This window comes from Marasmius oreades, chromosome 4 (assembly GCF_018924745.1).
Source record: "Marasmius oreades isolate 03SP1 chromosome 4, whole genome shotgun sequence".
Lineage (NCBI taxonomy): Eukaryota > Fungi > Basidiomycota > Agaricomycetes > Agaricales > Marasmiaceae > Marasmius > Marasmius oreades.
In genome coordinates, this window is record NC_057326.1 from 3,614,596 (window position 1) to 3,641,005 (window position 26,410).

The 26,410-nt window shown below is 48.0% G+C and overlaps 9 protein-coding genes across 10 annotated transcripts; 6 read left to right on the forward strand and 3 right to left on the reverse strand.

Annotated features, from left to right (window-relative positions):
* Nucleotides 1-1,916: 1,916 nt before the first annotated feature.
* On the forward strand, nt 1,917-2,357 carry E1B28_007973 (uncharacterized protein; the record flags this gene model as incomplete). The annotated part of the gene is made up of 1 exon (XM_043152755.1): nt 1,917-2,357. The coding sequence occupies one exon, from the start codon at nt 1,917-1,919 to the stop codon at nt 2,355-2,357; it is 441 nt and encodes a 146-aa protein (XP_043010842.1).
* Nucleotides 2,358-3,385: 1,028 nt separating this feature from the next.
* On the reverse strand, nt 3,386-5,927 carry E1B28_007974 (uncharacterized protein; the record flags this gene model as incomplete). The annotated part of the gene is made up of 12 exons (XM_043152756.1): nt 5,745-5,927; nt 5,603-5,684; nt 5,470-5,550; nt 5,335-5,414; nt 5,173-5,279; nt 5,098-5,121; nt 4,851-5,031; nt 4,567-4,803; nt 4,103-4,515; nt 3,962-4,037; nt 3,544-3,887; nt 3,386-3,475 (listed from the first exon to the last, which is right to left on the reverse strand). The coding sequence occupies exons 1-12, from the start codon at nt 5,893-5,895 to the stop codon at nt 3,386-3,388; spliced, it is 1,866 nt and encodes a 621-aa protein (XP_043010843.1). The 5' UTR covers nt 5,896-5,927.
* A 1,453-nt stretch (nt 5,928-7,380) lies between these two features.
* E1B28_007975 (uncharacterized protein) lies at nt 7,381-10,352 on the forward strand (the record flags this gene model as incomplete). The annotated part of the gene is made up of 11 exons (XM_043152757.1): nt 7,381-7,634; nt 7,688-7,768; nt 7,830-7,857; nt 8,337-8,404; nt 8,479-8,734; nt 8,797-8,992; nt 9,061-9,086; nt 9,147-9,220; nt 9,290-9,449; nt 9,509-10,058; nt 10,117-10,352. The coding sequence occupies 11 exons, from the start codon at nt 7,381-7,383 to the stop codon at nt 10,350-10,352; spliced, it is 1,929 nt and encodes a 642-aa protein (XP_043010844.1).
* A 751-nt stretch (nt 10,353-11,103) lies between these two features.
* Nucleotides 11,104-12,789, forward strand: E1B28_007976 (uncharacterized protein). Its single transcript, XM_043152758.1, has 5 exons — nt 11,104-11,448; nt 11,508-12,287; nt 12,345-12,433; nt 12,493-12,584; nt 12,642-12,789. Exons 1-5 carry the CDS (start codon nt 11,200-11,202, stop codon nt 12,659-12,661), a joined length of 1,230 nt encoding a protein of 409 aa, XP_043010845.1. The 5' UTR covers nt 11,104-11,199; the 3' UTR covers nt 12,662-12,789.
* Nucleotides 12,790-12,907: 118 nt separating this feature from the next.
* Nucleotides 12,908-16,234, reverse strand: E1B28_007977 (uncharacterized protein). The gene is made up of 13 exons (XM_043152759.1): nt 15,947-16,234; nt 15,520-15,887; nt 15,074-15,466; nt 15,000-15,019; nt 14,757-14,944; nt 14,631-14,696; nt 14,326-14,563; nt 13,980-14,254; nt 13,666-13,914; nt 13,546-13,613; nt 13,434-13,493; nt 13,149-13,369; nt 12,908-13,080 (listed from the first exon to the last, which is right to left on the reverse strand). The coding sequence occupies exons 3-13, from the start codon at nt 15,270-15,272 to the stop codon at nt 13,036-13,038; spliced, it is 1,629 nt and encodes a 542-aa protein (XP_043010846.1). The 5' UTR covers nt 15,273-15,466; nt 15,520-15,887; nt 15,947-16,234; the 3' UTR covers nt 12,908-13,035.
* A 1,079-nt stretch (nt 16,235-17,313) lies between these two features.
* On the forward strand, nt 17,314-17,628 carry E1B28_007978 (uncharacterized protein; the record flags this gene model as incomplete). The annotated part of the gene is made up of 1 exon (XM_043152760.1): nt 17,314-17,628. One exon carries the CDS (start codon nt 17,314-17,316, stop codon nt 17,626-17,628), a length of 315 nt encoding a protein of 104 aa, XP_043010847.1.
* Nucleotides 17,629-17,963: 335 nt separating this feature from the next.
* E1B28_007979 (uncharacterized protein) lies at nt 17,964-20,127 on the reverse strand. Of its 2 annotated transcripts, XM_043152761.1 has the most exons (10): nt 19,599-20,127; nt 19,392-19,540; nt 19,220-19,335; nt 19,058-19,163; nt 18,987-19,000; nt 18,744-18,933; nt 18,594-18,675; nt 18,403-18,519; nt 18,197-18,337; nt 17,964-18,130 (listed from the first exon to the last, which is right to left on the reverse strand). In XM_043152761.1, exons 1-10 carry the CDS (start codon nt 20,102-20,104, stop codon nt 18,052-18,054), a joined length of 1,500 nt encoding a protein of 499 aa, XP_043010848.1. In that variant the 5' UTR covers nt 20,105-20,127; the 3' UTR covers nt 17,964-18,051. The 2 variants fall into 2 exon arrangements, with proteins under 2 accessions (XP_043010848.1, XP_043010849.1); XM_043152762.1 differs by having other exon boundaries at nt 18,403-18,675.
* Nucleotides 20,128-20,693: 566 nt separating this feature from the next.
* On the forward strand, nt 20,694-23,434 carry E1B28_007980 (uncharacterized protein). The gene is made up of 17 exons (XM_043152763.1): nt 20,694-21,046; nt 21,116-21,375; nt 21,430-21,468; nt 21,537-21,547; nt 21,605-21,675; nt 21,735-21,783; nt 21,844-21,870; nt 21,928-22,044; nt 22,109-22,143; nt 22,206-22,230; nt 22,291-22,302; nt 22,367-22,548; nt 22,601-22,663; nt 22,718-22,775; nt 22,844-22,974; nt 23,040-23,096; nt 23,160-23,434. The coding sequence occupies exons 2-17, from the start codon at nt 21,344-21,346 to the stop codon at nt 23,247-23,249; spliced, it is 999 nt and encodes a 332-aa protein (XP_043010850.1). The 5' UTR covers nt 20,694-21,046; nt 21,116-21,343; the 3' UTR covers nt 23,250-23,434.
* Nucleotides 23,435-23,854: 420 nt separating this feature from the next.
* E1B28_007981 (uncharacterized protein) lies at nt 23,855-25,472 on the forward strand. Its single transcript, XM_043152764.1, has one exon. It carries the CDS (start codon nt 23,960-23,962, stop codon nt 25,421-25,423), a length of 1,464 nt encoding a protein of 487 aa, XP_043010851.1. The 5' UTR covers nt 23,855-23,959; the 3' UTR covers nt 25,424-25,472.
* The last annotated feature ends 938 nt before the right edge of the window (nt 25,473-26,410 follow it).

Below are 26,410 nucleotides of genomic sequence, written 5' to 3' on the forward strand. Positions count from 1 at the left end.
GAGATAATGTGAACCTACACGACCTGGTCGAGCCCTCGGCGGTGGCCCGTATTCCCTTTCACGAGGGAATGTTAGTGGGGAGTATGCTAACATTCAATTGACTGCACACGTACCTGTAGTAGGCTGTCCATCAAGAACGGTGATAATAGTAGCCGCCAATAAGTGTTGATACCTGAATGAGGCTGATACAGTAGTAGGCGGATTAAACCCAGTAACCCTCCTTGATTAACTTGAACAGGGTAGGCAGACCTTTATATGTACTGACTGAGTTTCCACCTTCCGGGTTGGAGTCACAGTAATTTCCGAAAAACAGTCCAATCCAAGGTCGGACAAAGTCGAATATATCGAAAACGCCTGAATAGCTTCATAACCCCGCTTGTATTCCTACGAGTGAAAGGCGAGAAGTTGACTTGTGCCTTCAAGCTTCAGGCCCAGGAATCGCGCTCGCTGTCGTGGTGGTACAATTTCAAGTTAGAGCGGCGATTGAAATGACGGCAAAACTAAAACCCACAGTGTCCCATCTAAATTTTGAGAGCACGAATATCCCCCCACAGTACACCTCTCAAGCATCTACCTACAAACTATATTATCTTTACTCCGAGTCGAAAATGCTGAAAAGTTTGTTCGATTGGAGCCGGCACGTTTCGAGTTTTACCCACACCATCTCTTTCCAAATCGATCCTACAACCAGCAGTAGTTCGAGACGGCGGCATCGTGTTGCGATGAAACAACCTCGCGCTGTGCGTTCCCATGTTCTGCTACCCGACCTACGTGCTGACCACGTTTCATGCAGATATACGTTCTCGACTTATACTGCCCCAACATCTCGAGTTGCCAAGCCAAGTCAATTGTCTAGGTCGAGGTTGCTTCCTCAGACGACGCCTTTAAAAACTCCGGCAAAGTTTTCAATCGACATCCATGCGAGGACACGAGACTTGAGGACAAATCACGATGTACGCACTACGCAGCTCCCTCATCAACGCACCCGTTGCATTTCTGTTCTCATCGCGGGCCACAGGGCTCGACTTCTTCGATGAGATAGAGCGCCGAGTGCTGTTGTCATTTCCTGTTTCCGTCACGCGAAAGACCGGCTGGCAGAGTTCTCCGAGTTCGTGGCATTGACACTCCCGTGCATGGGCTCGATAACCATGTGGACAAGGAGATTCGGGAATGGAATAGGAAGGCACGAGAGCGTCTTGGTATCCTTGTCAGTTCGCCGCTGTACGTTTTTGGCGATGAAGGCTCTAGGATGCCCTACGAAGTTGTGGCCTTTATTGGTTCCAAGCCTTGTATCAGCGATGCCAACTCTCTCACCGGACGGTGCACTCGCTGCTACGCGGTGTATGCACCAAAAACGAACGACTTCTATTTTTTTGAAGGATACGTGGAGGGGTCGCCAAACTAGGTGTCTTTAAGGAGGGGAATGTCTACATGCAGCTGAAGGAGAACTAGGTACCTAACGGGTTGACTCGTCGCGTAGTACGGGGACGTAGTTGACTATGCCACCAATATCCCGCAAGTCACGAAGGCTCACTTTGTTGGCATCCGTCTGCACTTCGTTCTGGTGCGCTACGTTGGCAGTGGTTGTGCCCCCGATCGACATCTCCCTTCTTGGGTGCGGTTGTCGGATCTCACGAGCTTCACAGACGATATAGCAACAAGACGAACCTGGCACCATGTTTTCCAAATCACCGAGAGTACTGGAGTCACCATGCTTCGCTCTGAGCTTCAAATGGAGTTAGGCATTCATCTGCCCCAAGAACGACAACAAGCAACTCGCGGCTTTGAAGGATCCCTCAAATATTCACTATAACGGGGGATACCACGTATTTGCGAGAAGTAGAGGCAGGGTACAACGTGAGTATATCCTCATTATGCGTTCTGCTCGCGTCTATTGACATTTCTCGCCCATCTAGATGATGTACCTCTCGTTCACACACTTCAACCAAGCAGAACTCCAACAGCTATGGTACCTCATCTACCAGGACGGTAATGCTGCCTACTCGACCATCAACAACCCCTCCGGATGGTCATCTCCCAAGCATTTTTGGTCCAGCCAACCAAATATTATCACCCAGAATATCGGCTCAGGCTTTTGGATCGACATGTGCGACTCCAATTGTTTTCACTTCTCCTCAGACGACAACGGTCACCTCTACCGTGCCCAAACGTCCGTCGCCAACTTCCCTAACGGTTTCTGGCCCGTTATTGCTCTGTCGGCCGCTAAGAACGATCTGTTCGAGGCGTCCAATGTGTACAAAGTCGGAAGCCAGTATCTCCTGATCGTCGAGTGTATTAGTAGCACTGGACATCGGTACTTCCGTTCTTGGACTTCGAACAGTATCGCAGGATCTTGAACAGCGCTTCACGCTTCTGAATCTGATCCACTCAGTGTCGCTTTGTTCCGTCATGATGTACCTGTTTTCGGTGCGTGAGGCTCATACTACGATTTCATCCGATGTCCTGATTTTTCTGTACACAGGCTGATGTAGTAGGCGCGCACTAGTCGCAACCTGTCAAATTCGATAGAGGTGCATCAGGATGGAAATCATGCAGCTCTGAGTAATGAATAATGTTGGGTGGGTACAGCCCTATCTCGTCGCGAGCCATCTGTTGATAGAATTGTAGAATCTGGCATTACAAGATTCGTCGAATTTCCAGTGTTTCGTCTCAACTTCACAAACACGAATCCGATGCGGTTTCTCCAACTATCCATGTCAAGGACAGAACAGAAACCTACATCGTCCAGCTGGATGAAATGGCCACGTCTGAGTTAACCACAAGAAGATCAACCAAAAAGAAGCAAAGGAGACTGTAGAAATTAGGGCACGGGGGGTTCCAGTTGTTAGAGATGGTGGACGAAGTATCCTGACGCAGCAATTCCAGTTTCTACCCTTTCGGGAGTCGCCTCGGTCCTGATTTTTGCTGCTGGAGGATTCATATTCTAAGAGGGGCATTGATTGTGGGATATATGGAACCATTCATTACCAGGCTTAAAAAACAGCATCAGATCCGTAATGCATGAACCTTGTCTTTTCTCTCATCCCGTCAGTTCGACTAGGGTTCATCTCGTTCGAGGCGCGAATGGCACACATCTCATATACCCACTGCGAGCCCTTACAGTCATAGCTCCGAAGCGCGGCGCTCTTGGATTCGACGCTTCGGCATTCAATCACTTGACTTTGAAGGATGGCGAGAAGTTTGGACTAACACTGACTACAGTATAAACACCTCTTTCTTTACCCTCCTCCATATATTGATAATCTGTTGTTCGATTAGTTACGGGGTGTGGGGAACATACTGTACGTAACCCAGCCAAAGATCCTCCAACGAACGTATATCCAAATTTCATGACGATATTGCGGGGAAGTACAGCCATTGCTTCTCAAAGCCCCCATGCATCCTTCATTAACTGCGATCCTCGTTCAGCTATGATATAGACAGGAGCCTGTGTATGACCAGCAGGTATATATGGCTGTTACGAATCAAATTTTCAGCCCCAACCGAGAAAAAGAAGCATATCAAAGTTTTTTTTTAACTCACAAAGACTGAACCATCAATGACGCGAAGGCCCGATTGGATCCCTTTCACCCTCAGATCAGGATCAACAACACCATAATCAGCACTCTTCGCGCTCATAGCAGCCGTTCCAACAGGATGGGAAATCGTCCGAGTGGTATCGCGAATCATGTCCTCGATCTCCGCCTCCTTTGTGGCGCTGAAATAAGGCTTGAGGATATAGCCCTCCCACGCTTTGGCAGCAGTAAAGTGACGGGCAGCGTAGATTGCCTCTTTCATTACGGTCATGTCGAACTTGGAACCGTAGAAATTGGGGTCAATGAGGGGGTCATCGAAGGGGTCGCCAGAACGCAACTGAACAGAACCCCCTTCAGAGACGGATTAAGATCAATTCAGGATCCAGGCAAGGTTGTATAACTGAATGCGAGCGGATTAAACTCACGAGAGGCGGGTGATGCAACAACAGTAGATATTGTCACAAAGTTGCCCTCAGTTGGCAGTTTGCCTCTCATGCCATTCTAAAAGAGAGAAGACAGGAGATTGAGCTTGGTAAATACACGGGAAAATGCTGGACAAGACTTACAGCAAAAACAAATTCGTAATGAGCAGTATTCGGACCTGCCGCAGGATCATCCGGGTGCTCTTTGAATGCACCCGAATTATCAGGTATGCGAAGCCACCCTAGCTGTGTGGTCACCGTATTCACGAGGGGACCCTGGCGTTTCGTCCTCCACAGTTGCAACGCCTCCTCAGCGAAAGTATCGTTGCGGACGAGTTTTTCCCAAGTTTCTGTTTCGTTGACAAACCATGTATTACCTACTACTGGGTGGTCGCTCAAATTCTGACCAACTGAAGGATTATTGAGGATAGACTCGACGCCAAGCTTCGTCAAGGCATCGAAATCGCCTATTCCAGAGTTCATCAGGATCTGTGGAGACCCAATGGAGCCAGCGGAGAGTACAATCTCTTTCCTAGCTGTAATGAACTTCCTAGGACCTGTGGTAAATGAATGAACCATCATCCGGAAAATCGTTCCCGAACCCTTACCGTCAGCGGCCGTCGCGACTTCTACGGTGTCTATCGACACGAGCTTGGATGTTCTCCCTCTCGTAGAGTAATCACTCGTGATAGAGGATCGTGAAGACGTCTTGCTCGAAGCTAGAACACGAGTAACCCGGGAATTGAGAACGACGTGCAGATTGGGCCGTGCAGCGTACTTCGGTGCGAGATATGAGGTAGCTGAGCTACTTCGCTCTCCGTTCAGAATAGTAGCCATTCCCCACCCTACGAGGCTGTGTCAGCGAAGGAACGAGAACTCATTGAGTGATTACCTATTCCGAGTTGGAAGCCACTGTTATAATCTTCATTGAAGGGAAACTCTTTTGGGTGTTCTTGGGTGCTTCGCATGATGCGTTCGTCCATTGGCGTTGCAAACCCGGGAAGACTATTCGAATTCACTCCTGAATGACCATGTACTGCAGGAGTGTATTGGCCTTGGGTGTTGTGGTGATCCTATTGAACGATGTTCATTAAGTGCGAGTTCGAGGGCCGAGGCCGCCAAAGAGATTGTCAACGTACAGCTGGTGGGGTTACAATTTCGTTCTACGACCAGTCAGACAGGGTATTGAGTTGGGAGGGTGTAAACTTTCATACGCGAAGAATGAATGGTTGAAGATTGTGCCATGACCAGCCTTGGTCTCTGGTAACTTCGGCGATGCGATCGTAATCTTCTGAGGATCCACGAGTGTAAATCATGAAGTCTATCCAGAATATCATTAGTTTATCGGTTAAAAGTGGATGGAATAAGTAACGCACTGGTGCTGCTACACCCTCCTAATACATGTCCACGGGTGTAGTCTATTGACCTGCCGTTGAGTTGAGCCTGGGGCACTGTTCTGGAAAGAGCATCATGTGGTTGAAGGAAGCTAGAGACTCGAACGAAAAGCGTACGTGTAGTTCCAATCGTATAAAGTTCGAGAAGAGACGCGTGTGGAATAAAATGGTACTTTGATATCTAATACGTCTTTGTTTCTGCCGTCGCTCTCTCAGTATCGGAGAGTATGAATTGCATGAATAAACTCACGAAGCACCGGCTTCAATGACAAGAACCGAAACTTTAGGATTCTCGCTGAGTCTATTTGCGACCACTAGTCCTGCTGTGCCTCCTAGAAAGTGAGATGAAACGATTTCAACTGACTATTGCAGAACTAACGAGTACAACTTACCGCCAATAACGACGAAATCATAGCAGTCTTGGGGAAGAACTGATATATCATCGAAAAAAGCCCCAAAGCACCGCACAACGAGGAAAGTAAGGGAGAACCACGTCTTGCGAGCAGCCGAGGGCATGTTCGCAGTCCCGTTCTCGAAAGCCATGGTTTTATATCTTCAGTTTCGTTAGTTGCCGCATTTATGTAGCATGCGGGTAAATCGGCGTTCGAGGCTGACTCGGCTCGACGAAACAAGTCACGTTTCTTCCTTTCTTCCTCCGCTCGCAGCTTTGCATGAGTTGGGCCTAGCTACTGCGATCTTTATCTTGCCCAGAAGCTCACATCTATCTGCGCAGTTTGATGCAGAAGTTTACGACAATCCCTATAACCAGCTTGTGAGCAATTCGGAGCGGTGAGTTCCAACTAGCCAGATTCGCGAATCATCTCTAATTGATATATCATAGAATATTATTTTTTTTCAATGAAAACTTGGATTGCTGCTTTTTTAAATTTCCATCTAGATTTCTCGGTGCGATGTCCTGAATGTACAGAAAACACAAGATATTTCGCCAAGATTGGAATATTGGAACAACTTCTTGAAGAGGCGCAAGGGTATCCAGGTGTATCGCATGTGTTCAAGTGTTACTTTGATCCTTGCTACTATGTGCTGAGAAGCTGATAATTTGTTCATTATCGGCTTGATACTTGGTCACAGTTGCAGACACGGTGCACTTCGTCGTGTAAACATCTCGCTCACGTTACGTGAAGCTCAGAAGCAGAAGAAAACGCTGAAATGGGGCTTCTAGTTTGGGGGGGGATGGTGGAAGAAGTATTTAGAGGCAGCAACTCGATCTAACGCTCCGTCAGGAGTTCGATTTTTCTACTGAGACCCGCGTCTCAAGAGCGACCCATCGTGCGCTCGGCTTCTATCCCAACCGTCGTCGGACGGAGTGGCCGATAGTTGTTTTCTGGGAAGTTAGCCATTTGGAATGGATTTCTAGTACATATCTGAGTGGGTAGAAGAGTTCGACGGTGGTACTCTGTTTTCGGTTGATAAAAGAGGTGAACTTCCTCTCCCTCCATCCCCTCAGCTCGAAATGATCTTTTATCTCGCTCAGGACACACTTCACGAAACATCAAATCTCGCAGAAAAGACAAGGGTTGAACGTTGGCCGGAGAAGACATCCTCGCTCTCCCTTAGTGCATCCATAATTCACACTTTCCTTCGGCCCTCGTCATCACCTCATACGCGTACGTGTGTCTACGAACCATCGCAGTCATTGCGCCATCCCCAAAGGGCGATGCTACGTGAGGTTGACAGTTGAAAGCTTTCGGCGTTTAAGAAGGGGGCCCTTCAATGACTGAAACGAAAGTTTGAAGGTCACCAGCGCGTGGGGATCATGCATCAGGAGCTAGACTTCGAGGCTAGGGCGAAGCTTCAACGTTTCAACTTCTTTCAGACTCTGACTACGACTCATACGTGCATAATCTCCCGCTTCTTATACCGCTTCCATCCTTCCCCCATACGGTTGCCATCGACCCCCCATGGATGCTCGTATTCACGGTACCAGCTCCGACGCATCACCCTTCAAGTTGTTTCCGACGTGTATGGTCGTGCTGTCATCGTTCCGAGAACCATAGCTGACCTGGAATGGGCAGAACGGGCGTGCAGCCGTCGGATCTCACGAGCTTCACAAACGATATATCAACAAGACAAACCTGGCGCCATGCTTTCCAAACCACCGAGACTACTCGAGTCACCATACTTCGCTCTGATTCTCGAGCATCCAATGCTCTGAACAAAGTTCGTTCACGCAAGGTTCAGGAGTGTTTGATAATCGATTGGGGAAGACCCCGCTCGAGAGGGTCACATACTGCCGTCACACTAAGCATGACTGACTTGGGGTGAGCAAGAACGTGCCTGGGATCTCATGCGCCTGCGGTTCACGAACCTACAGAAGACAAGGCGTTATTGATCCGAAGGAGAAACCAGAATATAGGAAACGTACCACGTTCTCTGAAACCCATCTTTTGAGGAGGTGTGTCGACTTTGACGAGATTGTTGTCCTTCCTGCCAGTGGCTCACAAGTCTGTCATAAGAATTGTAACCATCCGAAGTGTAAACTTAGTCCGTGTCGTGTTTTGCTCGTTCTGGGCCGTTTGACGGATCATCCTGTGTTTCTCCTTGAGAAGAGCGAGACAGATTACAGAACCTAAACAGATGATCCTTCGAGTACTCTTAGTCCTCTCTTTCGGGGTAACGACTGGGTTTGTGAAGCTTGCAGTCGTGTAAGTAGTTAGAGAAGGGCGGGGTGAAGCGAAGCTAGAAAAATGAAGGTGGAAGCTGTGGGTGCCGTTCGGCCGAAACAATAAGGCTTTCACGTAACAGCGTGTTCTTCGGTCGCCGGCCGTAAACCGTGACACTGGAACCGAGATGGAAGTTATGTTGAACCACCACCTGCTGGCTATTCATCGTTCTTCCCTTCTTCCTCAACTACTTTTCCAGTGACACTCATCTCCCGGTTGCCTAACGCACGCTTCTCAGTGAGTGCCTTTTTTTAGAATTCCGATATGTCGTCAACGGTGCTGAAAGTCAACTGAAAGTAGGACCTGGGTCAACGGGAACACGACGGTATCAAGGTCTTCTTCAGCTACAGCGTCAGCAGATTTTATTGGTGGGTACTATGACTCGGTTCTCCAAACATTTTCCGTAGTATAAGAGTATGCTCTGACAAGTACTGGGGGTCAGTGTCATGTCCATGTCGAACGATAACGAATTATCGATATCTTGTTTTCCTGAAGAAGATGCATCACCACCACCTCCTCCTTCTCCTTCCGTTGCCGCGACGCCCCTGCCAAAACTTCAAATCCTATTTGCGCTTCTGATTCAAGGTGTCGAGCCAATCACTGCAGGAGTTATCTACCCGTTCATCCCGGAGCTTATCGAAAGGACTGGCGTAACGGGAGGTGACGAATCCAAGATAGGGTATTATGCGGGGATTATAGTGAGTTCTTCAAGTCACTACCTTCCCATGAAGTATGTATTGACGACGGGAGTCAACTATAGGAATCCTTGTTTTTCCTCTCCGAAAGCCTAGTTGTCGCTATATGGGGCCGCGCATCCGACTTGTATGGGCGAAAGCCCGTCTTGCTCCTCGGACCACTTGGCCTTGCGTTCGCAATGCTGGGGTTTGGGTTATCAAAGACGTTTTGGCCGCTCGTAGTGTTCAGGTGTGCGCAGGGGATGTTTAACGGAAACATCGGTCAGTTCGGAAGTTCAACTTAATGCAAAGTCAACTCAAAACTCAATACATGTTTATGCTTTGACAAGGGGTGTCTAAAACCGTTCTTGCAGAGGTACGGAGCTGATCGCGCAAATTGTTGACTTGATCCCAACTGTCTTTCCTTCCTTTGTAGCTGACGGACGAGACTAACAGGGCGGACGCGTTCGCCCTCATCTCGGTTGCATGGACATCGGGCGCAACGTTGGGGTAAGTAAAAATAATCGGACAAGGATAACCCGTTAGCGGAATTGCATGCTCAACACTTGTTTCTATTAGACCCGCTATTGGAGGTATGTTCGCCAATCCCGCGACACGATGGCCTGACATGTTCGGGAACTTGTGGCCCTTTGTCGACTATCCGTACTTCCTGCCTCTGGCTGTTGCTGGCCTCCTTTCATTGGTGACGTTTGTCTTGGCATTACTTGGGTTAAAGGAGGTACTTCGTTCTCTCCAGAGTCCCACTTAATACCGGTCGATACTGATTCTGATGTTAAGACTCACCCGCACTTCAAAACGAAACGTGAACGTGGTCAGAAATCTGGAGAAAATAGTGCTTTGCTTGCTGAAAGCAATACTGAAAATGGCTATGGGACCGTATCAACTGAATCGGTCACAACACAGCCTGAGGATGGCCTCCCTCAACGGCCCTCGTATCGATCGCTTCTAACACCTGAACTCAAAATGGTCTTCACCTGTCGAGGTTTCCTAGCTCTAACAGACATAAGCTACGTCGTCCTCATCCCCCTCATCTACTCCGCTTCAACCAAGTTGGGGGGACTAGGATTTACACCCTCACGTATCGGAACGATTCTGGGCGTTTATATGTTCTTCAACGCTCTCAACTCAATCACGTTGAGCAAGCGACTAGTGAAAAAATTCGGTGCTCGTACGATGTTTATTGTAGGATACGGAAGTTTCTTGGCTGATTTCCTGGGATTGATGATATTGCGGATGTTGGTCAAACGAGCGGGCGGTGTTACCACGGCTGTTTGGGTTGTGCTTGTGGTACAGCAGATGATGGCTTTGATGGTTAGTACGGCTTACAGTGAGTTTGTTGTTCGTTCTGGTGTTACATGGGGTTAAGTGTGCCTGCCCCCTTACAGCTTCGTTGGCGATTGTAACCGTGCAAAGTGCGCCGGAGGCTACACTTGGGACTGTGAACGGACTTTCACAAATGATCGCATCTGGAACGAGAGCAGTTGGGCCAGCGTTTGCATCTTCTCTGTTCGCTCTGTCGTTGCAGTCGAAGCTTTTGGATGGATATTTTGTGGATGTTGTACTGATGGGAGTGACTCTGCTTGGATTGTGGTTTGCGTTTCGTCTTCCGCATGTACAATAAACTTGTAGTCCCCACTCGCTTCGAGAAGTCCTTTTCCAGAGATCTAGTAGAATCTTCTATCAAAAATTTGACTCCGCATGGCAAAGCGTCAAAGCGAGTCACGTTCATCACGTTCTCTCGGTGTAGCCGAAAAGAAATTCAAACTCAGCGAAGTCGCAAAAAGCCCCATAGTCAACCGCAGTCAACCGTGTCGAATAGTAGCACCAAATGGTTTATCCACCGTTCTTCGGAAATTGCCGCCTCTTCCGACTTTAAATCGCGACTGCCTCACGCTTAGTCTAGCTGGTCGTCTACTATCCTGACTTTCTGAGCTTGCCACTAGACTGGCTTTAACCACCCATTGATCGTGGAGATTATTTCCTCAGTGCTAGCAATGGAACCATGAAGAATTTGGACAAGTTGGGCTACACACTGGCAGTAATTTCCAAACGATACTAGGCGACGAACGAAATGGGTGCAAGAGATGTGCTTCCTCCCGACACCTAAGACTTAGGAACATAGGCACGTTGTCATTGTACGTCGGATCCTTCAGTATCCGTTTAAATTCCTAATAATAATAGGAACTTAGTTCAACTACTGTTATCCAAACAACTCCCGGGACATTTTCGGTAATTTCGGAGAAAATTGACCCTTCCCGTGCGGAAAACGGTGCGTCTTTTTGTCATGGAAAGAGGCACAAGTTAAGTTAGTACGAGTGTCTGATGATCGTATTTTGAATAACGTTGCCAGGACTTTTGGCTCAAGTTCGGGTCTTTTACGGATGACTGCGGGTGTCGGATCGATTCACTAGCTTCAAAGATGATATATCAAGAATACTTTCCAAGCCACCAAGACTACTCGAGTTAAGATGCTTCGCTCTCTGGTGTTCCTGCTCTCCGCAATAGTCTCCTCCGTCTGGGGCTCCCTGCTTGCTACGAACGCGACCCTCGATTCTCGAGCAGCCAACGCTCTGAGCTTCAAGTGGACGTCGAGTCAGGCACTCATCTACCCCAAGAACGACAACAAGCAACTCGCGGCTTTGAAGGATCCGTCTATCATTTACTATAACGGGAAATACCATGTATTTGCGAGTACAGCTGTAGAGGCAGGGTACAACGTGAGCATATCCTCATTATGCGTTTTGCTAGCGTCTATTGACATTTCTCGCTCATCTAGTTGATGTACCTCTCGTTCACAGACTTCAACCAAGCAGAGAACTCCAACTTTTACTACCTCGACCAGGCTCCCATCGGCTCTGGCTACCGAGCAGCGCCACAGGTGTTCTACATGAGCACCCAGAAGCTATGGTACCTCATCTACCAGGATGGCAACGCTGCCTACTCGACCAACTCGGATATCAACAACCCCTCCGGGTGGTCATCTCCCAAGCATTTTTGGTCCAGCCAACCAAGTATCATCACCCAGAATATCGGTTCAGGCTATTGGGTCGACATGTGGGTCATCTGCGACTCCTCCAACTGCTACCACTTCTCCTCAGACGACAACGGTCACCTCTACCGTGCCCAAACCTCCGTCGCCAACTTCCCTAACGGTTTCGGCCAGCCCGTTATTGCTCTGTCGGCTGCTAAGAATGATTTGTTCGAGGCATCCAATGTGTACAAAGTTGGAAGCCAGTATCTACTAATCGTCGAGTGTATTGGTAGTACTGGACATCGATACTTCCGTTCTTGGACTTCGAACAGTATCGCAGGATCTTGGACAGCGCTTCACGCTTCTGAATCTGATCCATTTGCTGGGAAGAGCAACGTTCAGTTCAACGGAAATGCTTGGACCGCTGATATCAGTCACGGAGAGGCCGTACGAACGAATGTTGATCAGACGATGACGCTCCCGGATTGTGGACCTCAGCAGTATCTGTACCAGGGATTGCCAAATGGAGCCACTGGGTCGTACAATTCGCTTCCTTGGAAGCTTGCGCTCTTGACTTCGACCACGGTGAGCCCCCAGGAATTCGAACTTGAATTTCAGACGATTTATTGATGACCATGATAGTGTACCGGTGGAACGGCCCCTCCTTCGTCCACTACGACTGGTCAACCTTCGACGACGACTAATCAATCTCCGCCTACAGGAGGATCATGGTAAGAGGAACGAATACATATCGCTGACGAAGGGCACAAATTTATTCCAACGTCCTCAGCTCCGTTGCACAATGGGGACAATGTGGCGGAATCGGGTATTCTGGCTGTACAACCTGTGCATCGGGCTTTACGTGCAAGGCCCAGAATGACTGTGAGTTCCAGCTTCATAGTTTGTGAGGGCAAAAATGACAATTTACCTATGTTGCAGACTACTCGCAATGTCTGTGAGCGGTTTAATTCTCATTGAGTTACTATCGCTCTGTTCCGGTATGATATTCCTAGGTACTTTGGTGTATTCGGTGCTCCTTCGTCAAAAAACAAACGATAACTGCCAGTTTGAGAATAGAAAACACGCCCACAAAATACATCAGTTAGAGCTTACATCGCTATCGTTCAAACGTCTTTTCCTAACCGTAGTCGGCACTTAGTGGTCTTGAACTGAACAGTGAACTTCCGGGGGCTTAATGACGACGATTCAACTCCTAATACTTCATTTTATGTGAGGGCATCGCCCTATCTTGCACCTCTTTCGTTTCTAGTCGTACACGTGAAAGTATCAGAGGTTACACATGGAGGTTTTACATATCCACTCGGCCCATTGTTCAGAGTGCACCTAATATCGCATCCCAAAGACTGCAAGGCACATCCTAGGAACAGAAGGACAGGATAAATGTGAGCGCAACTCTTAAGTTTTAGTTGTTCAAATTCCACTTACCACAGTACCATTTTTAACAAGCTGAACGACATTATTAAGGTCAACATTATCCGCAAACGCCAGTTTCGCGACATTTCCATTCGCATAACTTGACCAACCAGGAGCAGGCGACGTGTTTGGATGCTTGACGAAATTGGCGATCGTGGTTTGGAAGGTTGAAGAAAGAGTTACTTCTTCGGCGGTTGCAGTGGTGCGATTGAACGTTCCAAAAAGTTCAGGTACTATATGAGATCTCGATCACTGAGTATCGTTCCAAGAAACTGGGAACAGGCCTCCCGAACTTACATTCCGAAGCGTGTGGGGCACCGGCTCCGGGGAAGACCTGGAGGTCTGCAAAGACTGCACCTAGACGAAACAGATATCAGAGAAAGGAACGTTCCGCAGAGGGACAACGTACCGTATATGTACCGATACACATTAGCTATGCCCGATCGAACCGATGCAGCAGCCCAGAGACCTGCAGGGCTGTATAAAGTGAGCTTTCCGGTATCATTTCTGAGCTTGAAGGTTTACTTACCACTGGAATATAAAATCTCGGATAATACCCGAAATGATCGCCGTATCGTTCAACCCAGGATATAAAGACCGAACGAGTTGTTCCGGAACCGCTCCCTGGAAATCCAGTGCCAAAAACTGCGTAAGGTTTACTGGCCCACTCTCGAGTGCGAAAAGGGAACCGTCATCTTTAGTGTTACCGAGAAGAGTCGGGACTCGAGCGGTTTTCTTGGCGGCAATACGATCTATGGGACGATCGAAGACTGTGAAGCTGTCCGGTGGAGTTTTCGTTAGAATATTCCGTTTCGTGTAGCCATTGAATGTTCTACAGCTCACTTATCAATGACAGCCGCGCCAAACGAACCAGACGTCGGCCCATCCACGAATGCGCTGATCATACTAGTGGGAACGGCCTTGAGACACGAAAGTCTCTGTGGTCCAGGAGCTTGCGTACAGTTCACAGCGGTAGCAAACTGGTTAAAGGCCGTTGGAATCAATGGACTCAGTGCTGCGATATTTCCTGAAAGCATTATTGCGGCTCGGAACGGAGGTCGAGCCTCGTCATGTCGAGATATGGCAGTCGAAACCGATAATCCACCTGCTGATTGTCCCTTGTTTAATTGAATAATTGCGTTTTAGCCCTCGTTTGAAACGTGTGGCTGAAAACAAAAGGCTTATTCACCATGATAGTCACTTGCCGTGGGTCTCCTCCGAACTTAGCAATGTTCAGCTGGACCCAAGCGAGAGCTAGATCCTGGTCCAAAAACCCGAGATTGTTGCCTTGTAAAGCGAGATCGGGAGAGGAAGGAAAGCCGAAAACGTTGGTCCGGTAGTTAATCGTCACTACCACTACACTCTGATTGGAGGCTACGGAGGTACCGTCATAGGTCGGAAGTGACGCTGTCCCAAACGTGAGACCCCTTGCAGAATTATGGGGGGCACGGTGAGGATTGAATGACAACTGAACGCTCGAGAAGATGTACTAACCCGCCATGGATCCAGAAGAGAACCGGCCTTTTGGTGGACGTAGAGCCTGAAGGTGCCCACACGTTCCTATTTGAATGAAATGACCTCCGCTCAGACAGATCTACCTCGAGGAAATGACTTTCTCACAGCAATAGGCAATCTTCGCTTTCAGGTGGCGGAGGATTATTAAAGAGCGCCCTCGACAGATTTGCAGTCGCAAACGCAAACTGCTGGATGCAAGAGGGTCCCAATTTCGTCGCATCATGTGTTGCTGAGGATAAAAATGGAAGTGGGGGTTCCCATCGCCTGATTCCAGTTGGCGGCTGGCCATAACGCTAGAAACCGGTTGCTGAATATCCCGAATAGGCGGAGCGGATTATGCAGGCTTACTATTCCCTTGAATGTCATCACTGGTTTTGAGTCAGTAAACCTGCAACCGTGTACGTGAAACCTTTATTGCGCACCTCCATCCTGCACCAGACCGTTCAATCGACCTGAGGTGGTAGATATTGTGATCGATTTCGCATCACCGGCAGTGTTTACTACCTGGGTAAGAAGTGCTGCGACCGCGAGTGTTTTGAGCTTGAGTCCTATTCCGATTGCAGGCATTGTGGAGGTACAATGTGCACGATCAGTTGAAGGACCCGACTTATATAGACCCATACCGCAAGTTCTGGAGCACTGGTCCTACTTCTATCAGGTGTCATTATCGACTGGGAGTGAAAAGTCAAATGTGGAAGTTGACCGGCCAGAAATGTGAAAGAAGCTTTGTTGAACGGTGGAGGTTTTATTGTTGCATGCAGGATAGAAGCGTGCATGCGCAGCGTGAGGCCATTGCATGGGAGTAAACGCGGGAACTATGGTGATCTGAGAAAACTGCAGCCCTCACGTTCCAAAATCCAACCCTTACCGCAGACAAGGCTTACAAGACCAGTTTGCCTGCCTTCATGATGTAGTGGATGACGGTGAGAATGTATGTTGACGTGGGCGGGACACAAAGTAAAGCACGAAGCCCTGACACTTCGAGGGTGAATCCTGTTTCGTCGACCCATTTGGTCGCCAAAAAATGAAGAAATTGTTTTCAGTGAGCTGGTCGGGATCGCCAACTTTTCGCCGCTTGAGCCTATCCGGTTCTTCTCTTGAGATTCCTACAATTTTTGCTTTCGTCAGCATAAATCATTAAACGTCCTTTCCAACCAGTATGAGGCGCCAGGTACTGTATCTCCGATATGTTGCCGGGTCAAGGTCCTGTTGGAAGCCTCAATATATTAATCCAATCTGAGATAAGATTAAGTTATTGTCGAATGACTCGGAGGACTGGATCTCGTGTAGTCTACCTTTGTTACAGCCAGACTGAACTCAAACGCGTGCAAAATTATAAACTCTGGCCCATTACACCGACCAAGTCGTGCGGTGTCTGAGAATTATGGTCCTGGCATCGGTAAGATATTCAGATGTATAGGCTGGTTGACATCTTGGTATTGTACCACCCCGGTGTGTCAGTCCTTTGCTGCCACATGTGGATTTGAGAGCTGCTCATTTGGCTCGTCGGAGCTCATCTGAGCTTCGAGTATCGACATTAGACATGGTCGCTGGGGATCATGGTGGTAAGAAAGGGTAAGAAGCACTTAGTAAAAGGCACGTGCAAATTGCGTATACGACGCTCGTCGAACCACCATCGTCAATTCATATTCCTGTTTTTCATCAGCCAATCCCGAGGATTCCAGCTTCAAGACGAACCGAATTCCATGTTTCTTGTACATTGAAAGTGGGTGGAATTGCGCTGGTGGGTTGCACAAATTCTGCTTATACTTGTCATCGCTTAATCAAATCTGGTCTACCTCAGCTACTAGGCTCAAATGCCTACGACTCCGAGGAATATCGAAGTGGTCAGCGAAATAGAACTATGATCCCTAGGATAGGCAAGAGAAGGTAGTTGGTCACTAACAAATGGATCCATTCGAATTCTTTGCGCGTTGAATAATAATCCTGATTCCTCAATAACTTTCTCTCAGCAGTCGAATGCGATTAGCCTCCATCGTCATGGGGATCACACGAATACACTCTTACTGGAAGGAAGGCAACGAACTACTGGGAAAGGGTCGCATGCCTGCGTCACCGCGATGGCCACCTCCAGATGTTCCGTTTTCACGCCTGTCACAATTTAGGAACGACCGCGGCTCACAAAAGGATCTTCGCTCTCTCAGCGTCAGGCCCTCATTACCCTTGCTGCCGTCACAGTCGTCCGTGACATGGCGTAGAACCCTGCCCTGGTCTCCAGTGTTGCAGATGGGCGGCGGCTGCCGCAGCTCTTAGCTCTCTCTGTATTACCTTGTAGACCAACCTCCTCGTCGGTCTTGACTGCAGCCCTTCAACGGCTGTCGAGGGTGAAAAACGATAACCGATCTTCCAGCTCTTAAACTACTGTCGTTTGCAGCGAACACCCACGGTGCGCATATTCATCCTAAGATACCAACCCACAGTTGCTCACTGATTACTAAGGTGCCACCCGCGAAACCGTTGTCACGAAGAGTGGCGTCGGCGGTGACAGAAAACCGAGGTCTTGACACCACAAATGGCCGCCGCTCGTAGATAACTACTTCGTGTAGTTTCCAGTTGAATGCGAGCGGCACCGAACGGTTACCACTGATAGGCAGTACTTTAATAACGAGGCCCGGATTCCGATGTTCTCAGAAGCCTTTAGATGCTAACCACGCCGCTGATGCCCTCCTATGTGGCGATGGATTTTTGTAGTAAAAAACCTGCAGATCCTCATATGCTCCCCGCGAAGCCCGATTCTAGACTCCAATTTCCGAGTATGTATATCAGAAATAACATCTTGTCCTTTCATCCGGATACAGTTACATTGATGAACGCGACAGTCCGGTCTTCAGCTTTTGACAACCCTGACTACCGACGTTTCTCAGGTTACGGGTCATCTTCAACAAGAATGGCAAAGCTCGATTTCAAAGCATCAATGCTACCCGCGACAATCTGGCCTCTTTCCTTCAATTCATAGTGCCCCAGGGTGAGAATCAATACTTTTTTTTATTTGCCGTGTTTTCTGATGTCTTTTCCCAGAAACATATCAATTTTTACCGATGACCTTCCGAACTTATGACAGCGCCTTGTCTAAATATGTAGTTCCTTGATTCGGGAGGGCTCAAAGACCTGCCGCCTTAAAGGTCCATGAAGGAACTAGGGCGAACATACATAGTAACGAATGCATTCGTAGCGGACTTGTACTCCAAATGTGTTAGATGAATTACAATTCAGTACACCTCTGAACCCGAGTTCAGTTTTCTTTCCGTTGGAGAGCATGTCTACACTAGAGCGTGCTTTTTGAGCCATTGTTTGGGAAATACAGTAGTGGTATATTTGTATAATGTACACAATGGGAGCAGATGAGCAGGGGGAAAGTCATAAGATGCGTTACTGTAATTTAATGCTCCTTCATCAAAGTCTCCAGTGTCTGAGGATCGAATCTTGGGGTTATTTTACATTTGAAGGGTTTCAAACGGCTGGGAAGTTAACAAAAAATTAGATCCCGCGCAGGACGGTGATGGTCAAAGTAGCAAGGCACTCACTTGACGGCACCTCCTTCACCTTTGATTTCGGGAAGAACAGGTTTGCCGTTCTCGATTATGGGAGAGATGTCCAGGGCAGCGAGGCACGTCGCTAGAGTAATGAATACAGAGGCATCGGCGAGGAGACGACCAGGGCAGACGCTGTTACGGGAAGGTTCAGTTCCTTTTGCGTTCAACACCAATGTCCAGAAGTCGAAACCACTTACCGTCTTCCAAATCCAAAAAGAGCATCACGAGGATTTTGCTCTGGGTTTTCACCCAAGAAACGGTCTGGATTGAAGGTCTCTGGATCCCGATACACGTCGGCATCGCGGAGCATTTTCCTAGACATTGAGAAAGAATTAAACTAAAGTTGGGAACGCATGATTCGTTCACCGCTGATGCAGAATACACTTGCCAGATGTTCGTAATGATTATACTGCCTTTTGGAATGAAATGCCCCTCAAACACGTCGTCTTCCGTTGTACAGTGCGGGAGACCTGGTTTTCAAGAAATCCATATCAGCGACTCTGGGGAAAATTTCCCTGAATTACAGCGTGTCGCTCACCATTTGGCACGGCGGGGTGGAATCGCATAACTTCCTTCGTAAGTGCTTCAAGATAGGGAAGACTGTCTCGGTCCTCAAACGTCGGTAGACGATGGCCACCGGTAATCGTGTCAATCTCTTTCCTAGCTTTTTTCTGAATTTCGGGGAACCGTGTCATAGCGATGAAGAACATGTGAACCGTTATGGCAGTCTGGAACGACAAGGTTGAGGAAAGCCCACGAAAACTGAATGATCCCCGCTTACCGTTTCACCTCCACCTAAAATCGTTGAAAGATCTGAGACGTATTCTAACAGGAATGATTTTGGAAACCCACCTCCGAACATGGAGCCAGATGCATATCTGAGAACATCCTCATCCTCTTCTGAAAGTCCCTTCTTCAACCACCTGGCGGTAAAGGAGTCCTCTGCCATTCCTGCCGACTGCAAGAAATGAGTGTTCTCCGCGATAATGACATGTGAAATCCCGCGATACTTACCAGTTCCTTCTTTACGAAATTGAAAGGGGCGTCAACCATAAGCCCGAACAAAGGTCGCCACAAGCGAGCTTGTTTCTGGAATCCTGCTCCTGGTACCCATTCTGGGATATGCCGCACTACGAGAGAATGACATATCAGTGATGATCAACAAGCTATTTTGGGCGGAACCCACGCATTGGGAGGTTGTTCACCAAGTAAGCACCCGGAGTACACCCCTTGTTGAAGGAATCCATGGCTGTGTTTCCCGCATTGACAAATGGATCGTCGTAGTCCTTTGCAGTGTAGCCGTACGCGACGCGGAGAACGATAGCACCTGCATGTCTGCAAATACGCAATATTAGACCTTCATTCTAGAACACATTCGACGGCTGAGACGTACTGGAATGTATTGTCGACGAGACGGTCCGGGGAATCAACACAAAGCTGAACGAAGTGACGAGCATGAGAAATCTCCTGCGGCCAATAATTCCGAAGGGCCTTCGGGTTACCGAGTTCTTCGTGGAAGACTTGTCTGTATTTTCGGAATCGAGGTCCGTAAGGAGTGAAAGCCATAGCCTTCTCCCATCCCATTAAATCGGCCATTGCAAACCACGGTCGAGACGAATACATAGCACCCTTCTGGTTGTCGGCGAGAAGCTTCATCGCGGCCTTGTACTGGTTCACTACGACGATGGTAGCACCAAAGGCAGAAGCAGAAACGATAGGTCCATACTGGTCGGCCCATTTACCGTAGGTCTCCCATTCGAAAGATGTGGGTATATCCAATAGGTTTCGTAGAACAGGAAGACCGGGTGGACCGGGTGGGAGCGGTTGTTGTTTTTTTGAAGACAAGAAACGAAAGACGATGTAGGTACTGACACCTACAAGGAGAAGTTGGAGGAACATGATGGGGTGCTGGAGAAATCCCCTGGCAACCCACTGTATCAACACTGTATATATGCCATGATAATAGCCGGCCCGGCATCCCCGTGCATCATCTGACCTTCTTGCCGGTGAGTTGATGTGTTAGCAAGATTTTGCCAGAAATCAATTAAATCAAGGCCCGCCGGATATGAAGTTTGTACGATAATATAAAGCCAAAAATTGGGATCGTCTTATTTCAGCATTTATTCCGTCCTATCCGTACTTGAAAGCCAGCGCTTAAGCGCTTATCGACCAAAGATTCCCTCTGCCGATATGGTAATATTGTTCTCTATCAGAATCTGACCACATTTGGTAACCTTGACAAGAATTCAGTAAGTGGCGTTATGTCTCTTAAAATAGCAGAAACGGCGCCCTATCATCATCGTAGAATAAACCTTGAAGCACGAAAACCCTCAAGATATGTATAATGATCGTTCTGACCTCGTTCGACCGGAGAGCGAAGCATGTGACTTCAGACTTCCAAAAGTAGGTGATGACTCACGTGGTTTCTGCTGCGTCCGCCGGAGCAACTCGGAGCAGAACATATTTGGCTTTCATATTCATATTCATTCTCTTTTCCAGGGCCGTTACCACATCTTCCCAAGAACATTTTTCACCACGACGAAACAGTGGTGCGCTCCTTCCAAATAACGCAGTCGTTAGTCGTCCCGAACACAGAATACTCGCTTTTTTCGCTCATCTCGGTCGAACTTGACGTGGGCAGAAGACATCATGATAAATTTTCTGATTTGGGCTTCTTGACAATCAGTTCTTCTACTCTGAATGCCTATAGGTTGTTCCGACACCCCCGTTCCTCGACAGTAACTCATTAGACCGTGACCAAAGCCCTGTCAAAGTTCTGTACCCCAGCGCAGAACTTCCCTTCCCGTTCCAAGCGTAACCTGGGCTGGACAGCGGACACATGTAAGCACCCCTGTTGCAAAACGGTGGATGGTGTTTTTTCTCGTTGAAGAGGGGCCTGATTGGATCAAGATCAAGCACACCCGGATCCATTCCCAGAGTATGTTCGGATACTTTACCAGTCGGGATATCGGGATATTCTGGATGTTGAGTTGCCATATGGCAGATGCCGCATTTACTCCTTTGGATCTGTGAACTTAATCGCGGATACCATAAAAAAGAACTTCGGGATCCTGTCGCCTCTACATAAGTACCCCCTCGGTCCTCTCCCTTTACTCCTACGCTGCCCAATCTGCTGCTATGGTGGGCCCCGCAACGACGATTGACAATACGTGAGGCTCACTCTTCGATGCCTTCACAACATTACTGAAAGCTATTATTTTCAGCCTCGGTCTTCTGTTCAATGTCGCGATAATCACCGCTGCGTAAGTCAAACACGTGCATCACCTTCGTGCAAGACGTTTCTGATTCTTTTCCCTCGCGCGCTCTGAAGCCTCTGGGGTGGTAAGCACATCTCTGATGACATGATACAACGCGATTTGACTGACCAGTGACTTCAAGCTGGATCACTACAAGGATGGTTTTACTTCCGCAAATACAACAGCAGAGACCCGATAGGTACTCGTCTACTTGTGCGTTGTTGAGCCCCGTTCGTTCGTTCGCCCGCCCTTCATGCTGACTACTTCGTTAGATTGCCTTCATAATGGTGGCCGATACTGTACAGGAGGCCATGATCTGTGGTGCGAAAAATCTTATGCGTCTGGAGGTATTGAGGCTGAGATAATGTTGGTCGTGATCAGAGGCGGTCTACAAGTACGCTGTCTCGAGTACGTTCTCATCTCAGCATCCAACTTCTACGAGGGGCTAATCTACGAGTTTTGTAGTGCATGGAGATCCGGCAGCAATGACGCACATGGTTAAAACTATCCTGATCGAGTTGTTCTTCGCTGGAGCAATTGGATTCGCAGTGCAACAGTTCTATATCTACCGCATCTTCCGCCGTGAGTTGACCTTTTCGCTTGCACGCTTGCGATGACTAACTGGTGATTGACGTTTTCAATGAAGTGAGCAATAATAACTACTACATCGCGGGGATAGTGGTAAGTCATTCCGCCGATGATTGGTTACACCGTACCGCTCATCTATCTCTCTTCCCTCTTAGTCTCTGCTTTCGTTCGTCTCCCTCGGTATGACTGCCATTCTCATTCCATGACTACGTTGACTAAATGTGAATGGGGAACTATTAGCTTTATTATGGGGTACGTCCGACACATTGGATTCGGGCCCCAATTCGGTCGCTGACATGATTAACCTAATATGTAGGCTATGCTATCGTGACTCTTGGGTATTCCTCGTTGGGAGAACTCATTCGTCAACAAGATTGGGCGACTGCTCTCAATGTCATGAGTGCCGTGACCGATCTAGCTATCACCGTCGCGATGATATGGTGTCTCCAGGGTAAGAAGACCGGATTCCGAAAAAGTACGGACATTATCAACCGAATGGTAGGTGGTCTTTGACATTCGAGAAGCAGGACTCAGATGTGGCGTTCTATAGATTATCTTCACCTTCAATACTGGGATAGTGACTACTGTCCTCTCAATTGCCGATGTCATCACTGTGAGTCTAACTCGGTTTGTCACTGTTAATTCCGCGAACTCGCAAATGCCGTAGCTCAACACCATGCCTGAGACCTTCGTCTACATGGGGTTCTTCCTGATCCGAGATCGATGTAAGCATGTGGCACTCGTTGTTTTCGAGGTCTCCTAACACTGATTTAACCTTGCCTTGACACCCAAGTCTACACGAACTCGATTCTCGTAACCCTGAATTCGCGAGAATACATTAAAGGCAGCGCGGTTTCAACCGAGCACGAAACCATCTCTTTGGGAAAATTCTCACAAACGAGTTCCAACGGTAGATCGCGGGCTGTGGGTCTTTTTACTCTAACTTCACGTCGTATCCATCGTAACATTCTGTTTTTTCTTCTTCTTAGCCCCAAGAGACCCACACTCGGGACATTGCCATTAGGATTGAAAAATCTACTTGCCACGTGAGTTCCTGTTCCATTGATTTCCCACTGTCTGTGAGATTCAACGACGACACATGGAAACAGGATACAGGCGCGATCGGTGAATATGATACAAGTCCCACCGGGAAGAGCGCAAAATTTTCAGAGTCTGATGGAAGTCCCCATGCCGTATGAGAAGCCAAAAAGAAACTCGGGTTGCATTGAGATACCAATTCACAGTTTGGAGCTTTAATATTCACACATCACTGTTTGTTTTTGTTTCCAAAGCATTTTTTTTTGTACATTCGTTTGTACGTTCCCCTACGTTGTACCGCACTTACATTCTTTTATCAACACTGTGAACTCACGTTGGTCCCGGTCCAAGTGTCATTATCTGTATGCAAGTTATCTCGTCTCACCAACATAATGGATCCCCATGACGATTTTGAAGCTAGTGAGTTGGTCAGGAAGAGAAGGACATGGACGCATGTCTCACTACCATATTAGGCCGATGGGAGTTGAAATGATCGCGTTTTCCTGAAATCGCCCGCCTCTGCTCATCCCTAGTAGTAACTTGCTCTATAAACATTGTATCAGTTCGGAATGGCTTCCAGTTACAACAAGAGTGGAAAGTGGTGCCTAAATTTGGAACATTCCGGACCAAAGAAATGAAAATTCGTATACGTAAGGCAAAATCGATGCCTTTCGAAATTTCTTGGTTTGATGGTCTGAGCTCTCGATGGCAAGAACAGCTATCTGCCGCCAGAAAGCGAAAGCGCCAGCAAATTCAACTTTTGGGCCTAGAAAGGTGATCCCGCCAGAAGGACGGTGCACGTGCTGTGCTTCGGGAATCGGAGCCTTCGACTAGGTCCAGCTAACTTAGTCCACTACCAACATCATATTCGATGGATTCAACACTACCCGCGTTAGAAAGACTTCCGGCCGAACTCCTCCACCAAATCTTCTCTCTAGCCATACTTCAGCCCGTGAACAACAGGGTTCGATCTGAGGCTGACATATCAGATGGGCGAAGATGGCCAGATGTTTTCGACTACGAGAAAGGCCCTTGGTCTATCAGCAGAGTTTGTAGTCGATGGAGAATAGTTGCAATCTCATCTTCCGACCTCTGGTGTCATTTTATGCTGGGTACCGTAAACCTTGGTCGAAGTGGGCAACAGACAGCTCTCAAAACCTGGCTCGACCGCTCAGGGACACATACCATATCCTTTCTTATTCAAACACACCGAATATGCAACCACAACGAAAATAGCTTACTCTTTCGGCTGCTGATGGAACATTCATCCCGTTGGAAGAGTATCGAAGTCATCAATAGCACCTACTCGTTGTGGGAGATGTTGAATACTGCTGGTGTTGGCAATCGGTTGAACTCGCTTCGACGCGTTACCATGCTAGCAGACGGTGAGGAAGACTCGTATATGGATCAAGGCTCTTTCGAGATGGACATGCCCACCTACGATACATTCCACCAAGCTCCCCATTTATCCGAATTAATCAGCCGGGACTTTATAACGTTTTGCGACAAAGACGGTCATCCGAAACTCCCATGCACGCAGCTAACAACATACGAAGGATCATGCCGCGTTACGTACGACTACCATTTCTCCGTCATACGACACTCTCCAAACTTGAATTCACTCCGCCTTGAACTGATTACTGGGATCCGTGGGTACCTGAATAATTCACGTTTTCAATGGCAGGGTGGAGAGGTATTTTCCTTTCCCAAACTACGCACGCTAACTATTTGGATCGCTGCATGTCAATCCAGTGACATTCTTGAAGAAGAACAGATGTTCGACGAGTTTCGTTTGTTCAACCTCCCTGCTCTCGAAGGTCTCTCTATTACTACCGAACAACAGACCATGACAGCTCCTTACCACTCCTTCGCAGCGGCGCTGCGTTCTTCGGACTGTGCACTCCAGAAGCTTGAACTTTCGGGTTGCCCAGTTCAACCAAGCGACATTATCGATCTTCTCCGAGCTGCACACGCAGTGCGCCATCTCTGTCTATACGGTTTCTCTTCACTTCAGCATTTCGTCATTTCGCATCTCGTACTGGAAGGGAAGGCCCGGGACGAGGTTTTACTACCCTTTCTGAGGACAATCGAGCTGAAGTATTCCACAACTGAAGGTTTCTCCGAATTGGAACATCCTACACTAGTAAGGATGATACGCTCGCGTTGTCACTCGCCGTCAACACGTGTTAACGAAGCCCATTTTTCGTTTGGGAGGGACGACTGGGGGAAGGATTATCGAACATCTTTGCCGCTTCATTCACCATCTTTAGACAGTTTGAAAGATTTACAGAAGGAAGGCTTCAAGTTAATTTTTCGTCAGTTGTGTGAAATATGACCGCGGGGAGCGATAATCTTTTGAAGTCATCTAAGTACATACATTTTCCCAGAGTTTCTCGAATTAGACTCAGAAATGTTTCGGTAGTACAGGTCCAGTACTACCTTCCTGCCTCCTTTTTGGTCGAAGGGTCCTGCGGGTAAAGCTTAAAGGGCCACTGAGTCGAGCCCTTGTAAATTCACTGATAGATTGCAATCCACTCAAGAGTCACATGTCTACTCAACTACGCATTCACTGGAGCGGTGGATGAGCCGGGTGAGTAAGTGGTAGGACTTGTGCAAGGTTTATTTTTTTTTACATATTGTCAATGATCAAAGTTTGCCAAGGCATATGCCACATGTTGAAGATTGGAGGGATTGCCTGAGGTGCTCAGAAGCAATGTACACCGTTGATGCTATTTAGATTTTCTCTGCTTAATACGTCGAGCGAAAAAACTCGAAATGAATCACCCGGAGGAATCTCCAACGAGGAGCAGAGTCTGAAGTCTGAATCTATTTTCAGCAAGTTGATAGGTCTATAATTATTTATTGAAAGCAGCCTGACGACCTTCGACGTGCATGTATGCACATTCGAACTCTGAGACGTAGGAGAGCCCGTTCCTCGCAGTTAAGCAACCGAGTTACTGAGGTTGGAGTACTTCGAAGAACCCTCCTTTAGTCGCAAAGTAGTACGACTGTTTGAATCATATTGTTCGATAACTGGAGAAGGACATAGAACAGAAGAAATTCCAGGAAACGATAACGATACTCTGAAGGCAGTCACCGAGACTGGTGTTTCCGCAGGAATGTTCGACGGAGCGGATGCCACATGCCTTGATAGTGAGAAAATCATCGGAGCGAGCATCGAATGTCGAAGGAGGTTCAGAATTGGTTTATCTAGAGTTCTGTATCGAGATGGACAACAATGCAAAGGGCAGGAGGTACACCATAACATATATAAGTGACCCGCACATCGTCCAGGACCATATCCTTCCCTCCTGGTGATTCC

Bases quoted from the DNA above. Each gene is read 5' to 3' on its own strand.
- E1B28_007981 (XM_043152764.1), top strand. From the start codon at position 23,960: ATGGATTCAACACTACCCGCGTTAGAAAGACTTCCGGCCGAACTCCTC.
- E1B28_007977 (XM_043152759.1), bottom strand. From the start codon at position 15,272: ATGGGTCTATATAAGTCGGGTCCTTCAACTGATCGTGCACATTGTACC. The intron at 14,697-14,756 runs GTGAGAAAGTCA...TCATTCAAATAG, and splicing joins AGCGAAGATTGCCTATTGCT to GAACGTGTGGGCACCTTCAG. The intron at 14,255-14,325 runs GTGAATAAGCCT...CAATTAAACAAG, and splicing joins CACGGCAAGTGACTATCATG to GGACAATCAGCAGGTGGATT.
- E1B28_007980 (XM_043152763.1), top strand. From the start codon at position 21,344: ATGGTGGGCCCCGCAACGACGATTGACAATAC. The intron at 21,676-21,734 runs GTGCGTTGTTGA...CTACTTCGTTAG, and splicing joins CGATAGGTACTCGTCTACTT to ATTGCCTTCATAATGGTGGC. The intron at 22,776-22,843 runs GTAAGCATGTGG...TTGACACCCAAG, and splicing joins CTTCCTGATCCGAGATCGAT to TCTACACGAACTCGATTCTC.
- E1B28_007979 (XM_043152761.1), bottom strand. From the start codon at position 20,104: ATGTTCCTCCAACTTCTCCTTGTAGGTGTCAGTACCTACATCGTCTTT. The intron at 18,676-18,743 runs GTGAGCGACACG...CTTGAAAACCAG, and splicing joins CCACCCCGCCGTGCCAAATG to GTCTCCCGCACTGTACAACG. The intron at 18,131-18,196 runs GTGAGTGCCTTG...TTAACTTCCCAG, and splicing joins GGTGAAGGAGGTGCCGTCAA to CCGTTTGAAACCCTTCAAAT.
- E1B28_007976 (XM_043152758.1), top strand. From the start codon at position 11,200: ATGCTTCGCTCTCTGGTGTTCCTGCTCTCCGCAATAGTCTCCTCCGTC. The intron at 11,449-11,507 runs GTGAGCATATCC...TCGCTCATCTAG, and splicing joins CTGTAGAGGCAGGGTACAAC to TTGATGTACCTCTCGTTCAC. The intron at 12,288-12,344 runs GTGAGCCCCCAG...TGACCATGATAG, and splicing joins CGCTCTTGACTTCGACCACG to TGTACCGGTGGAACGGCCCC.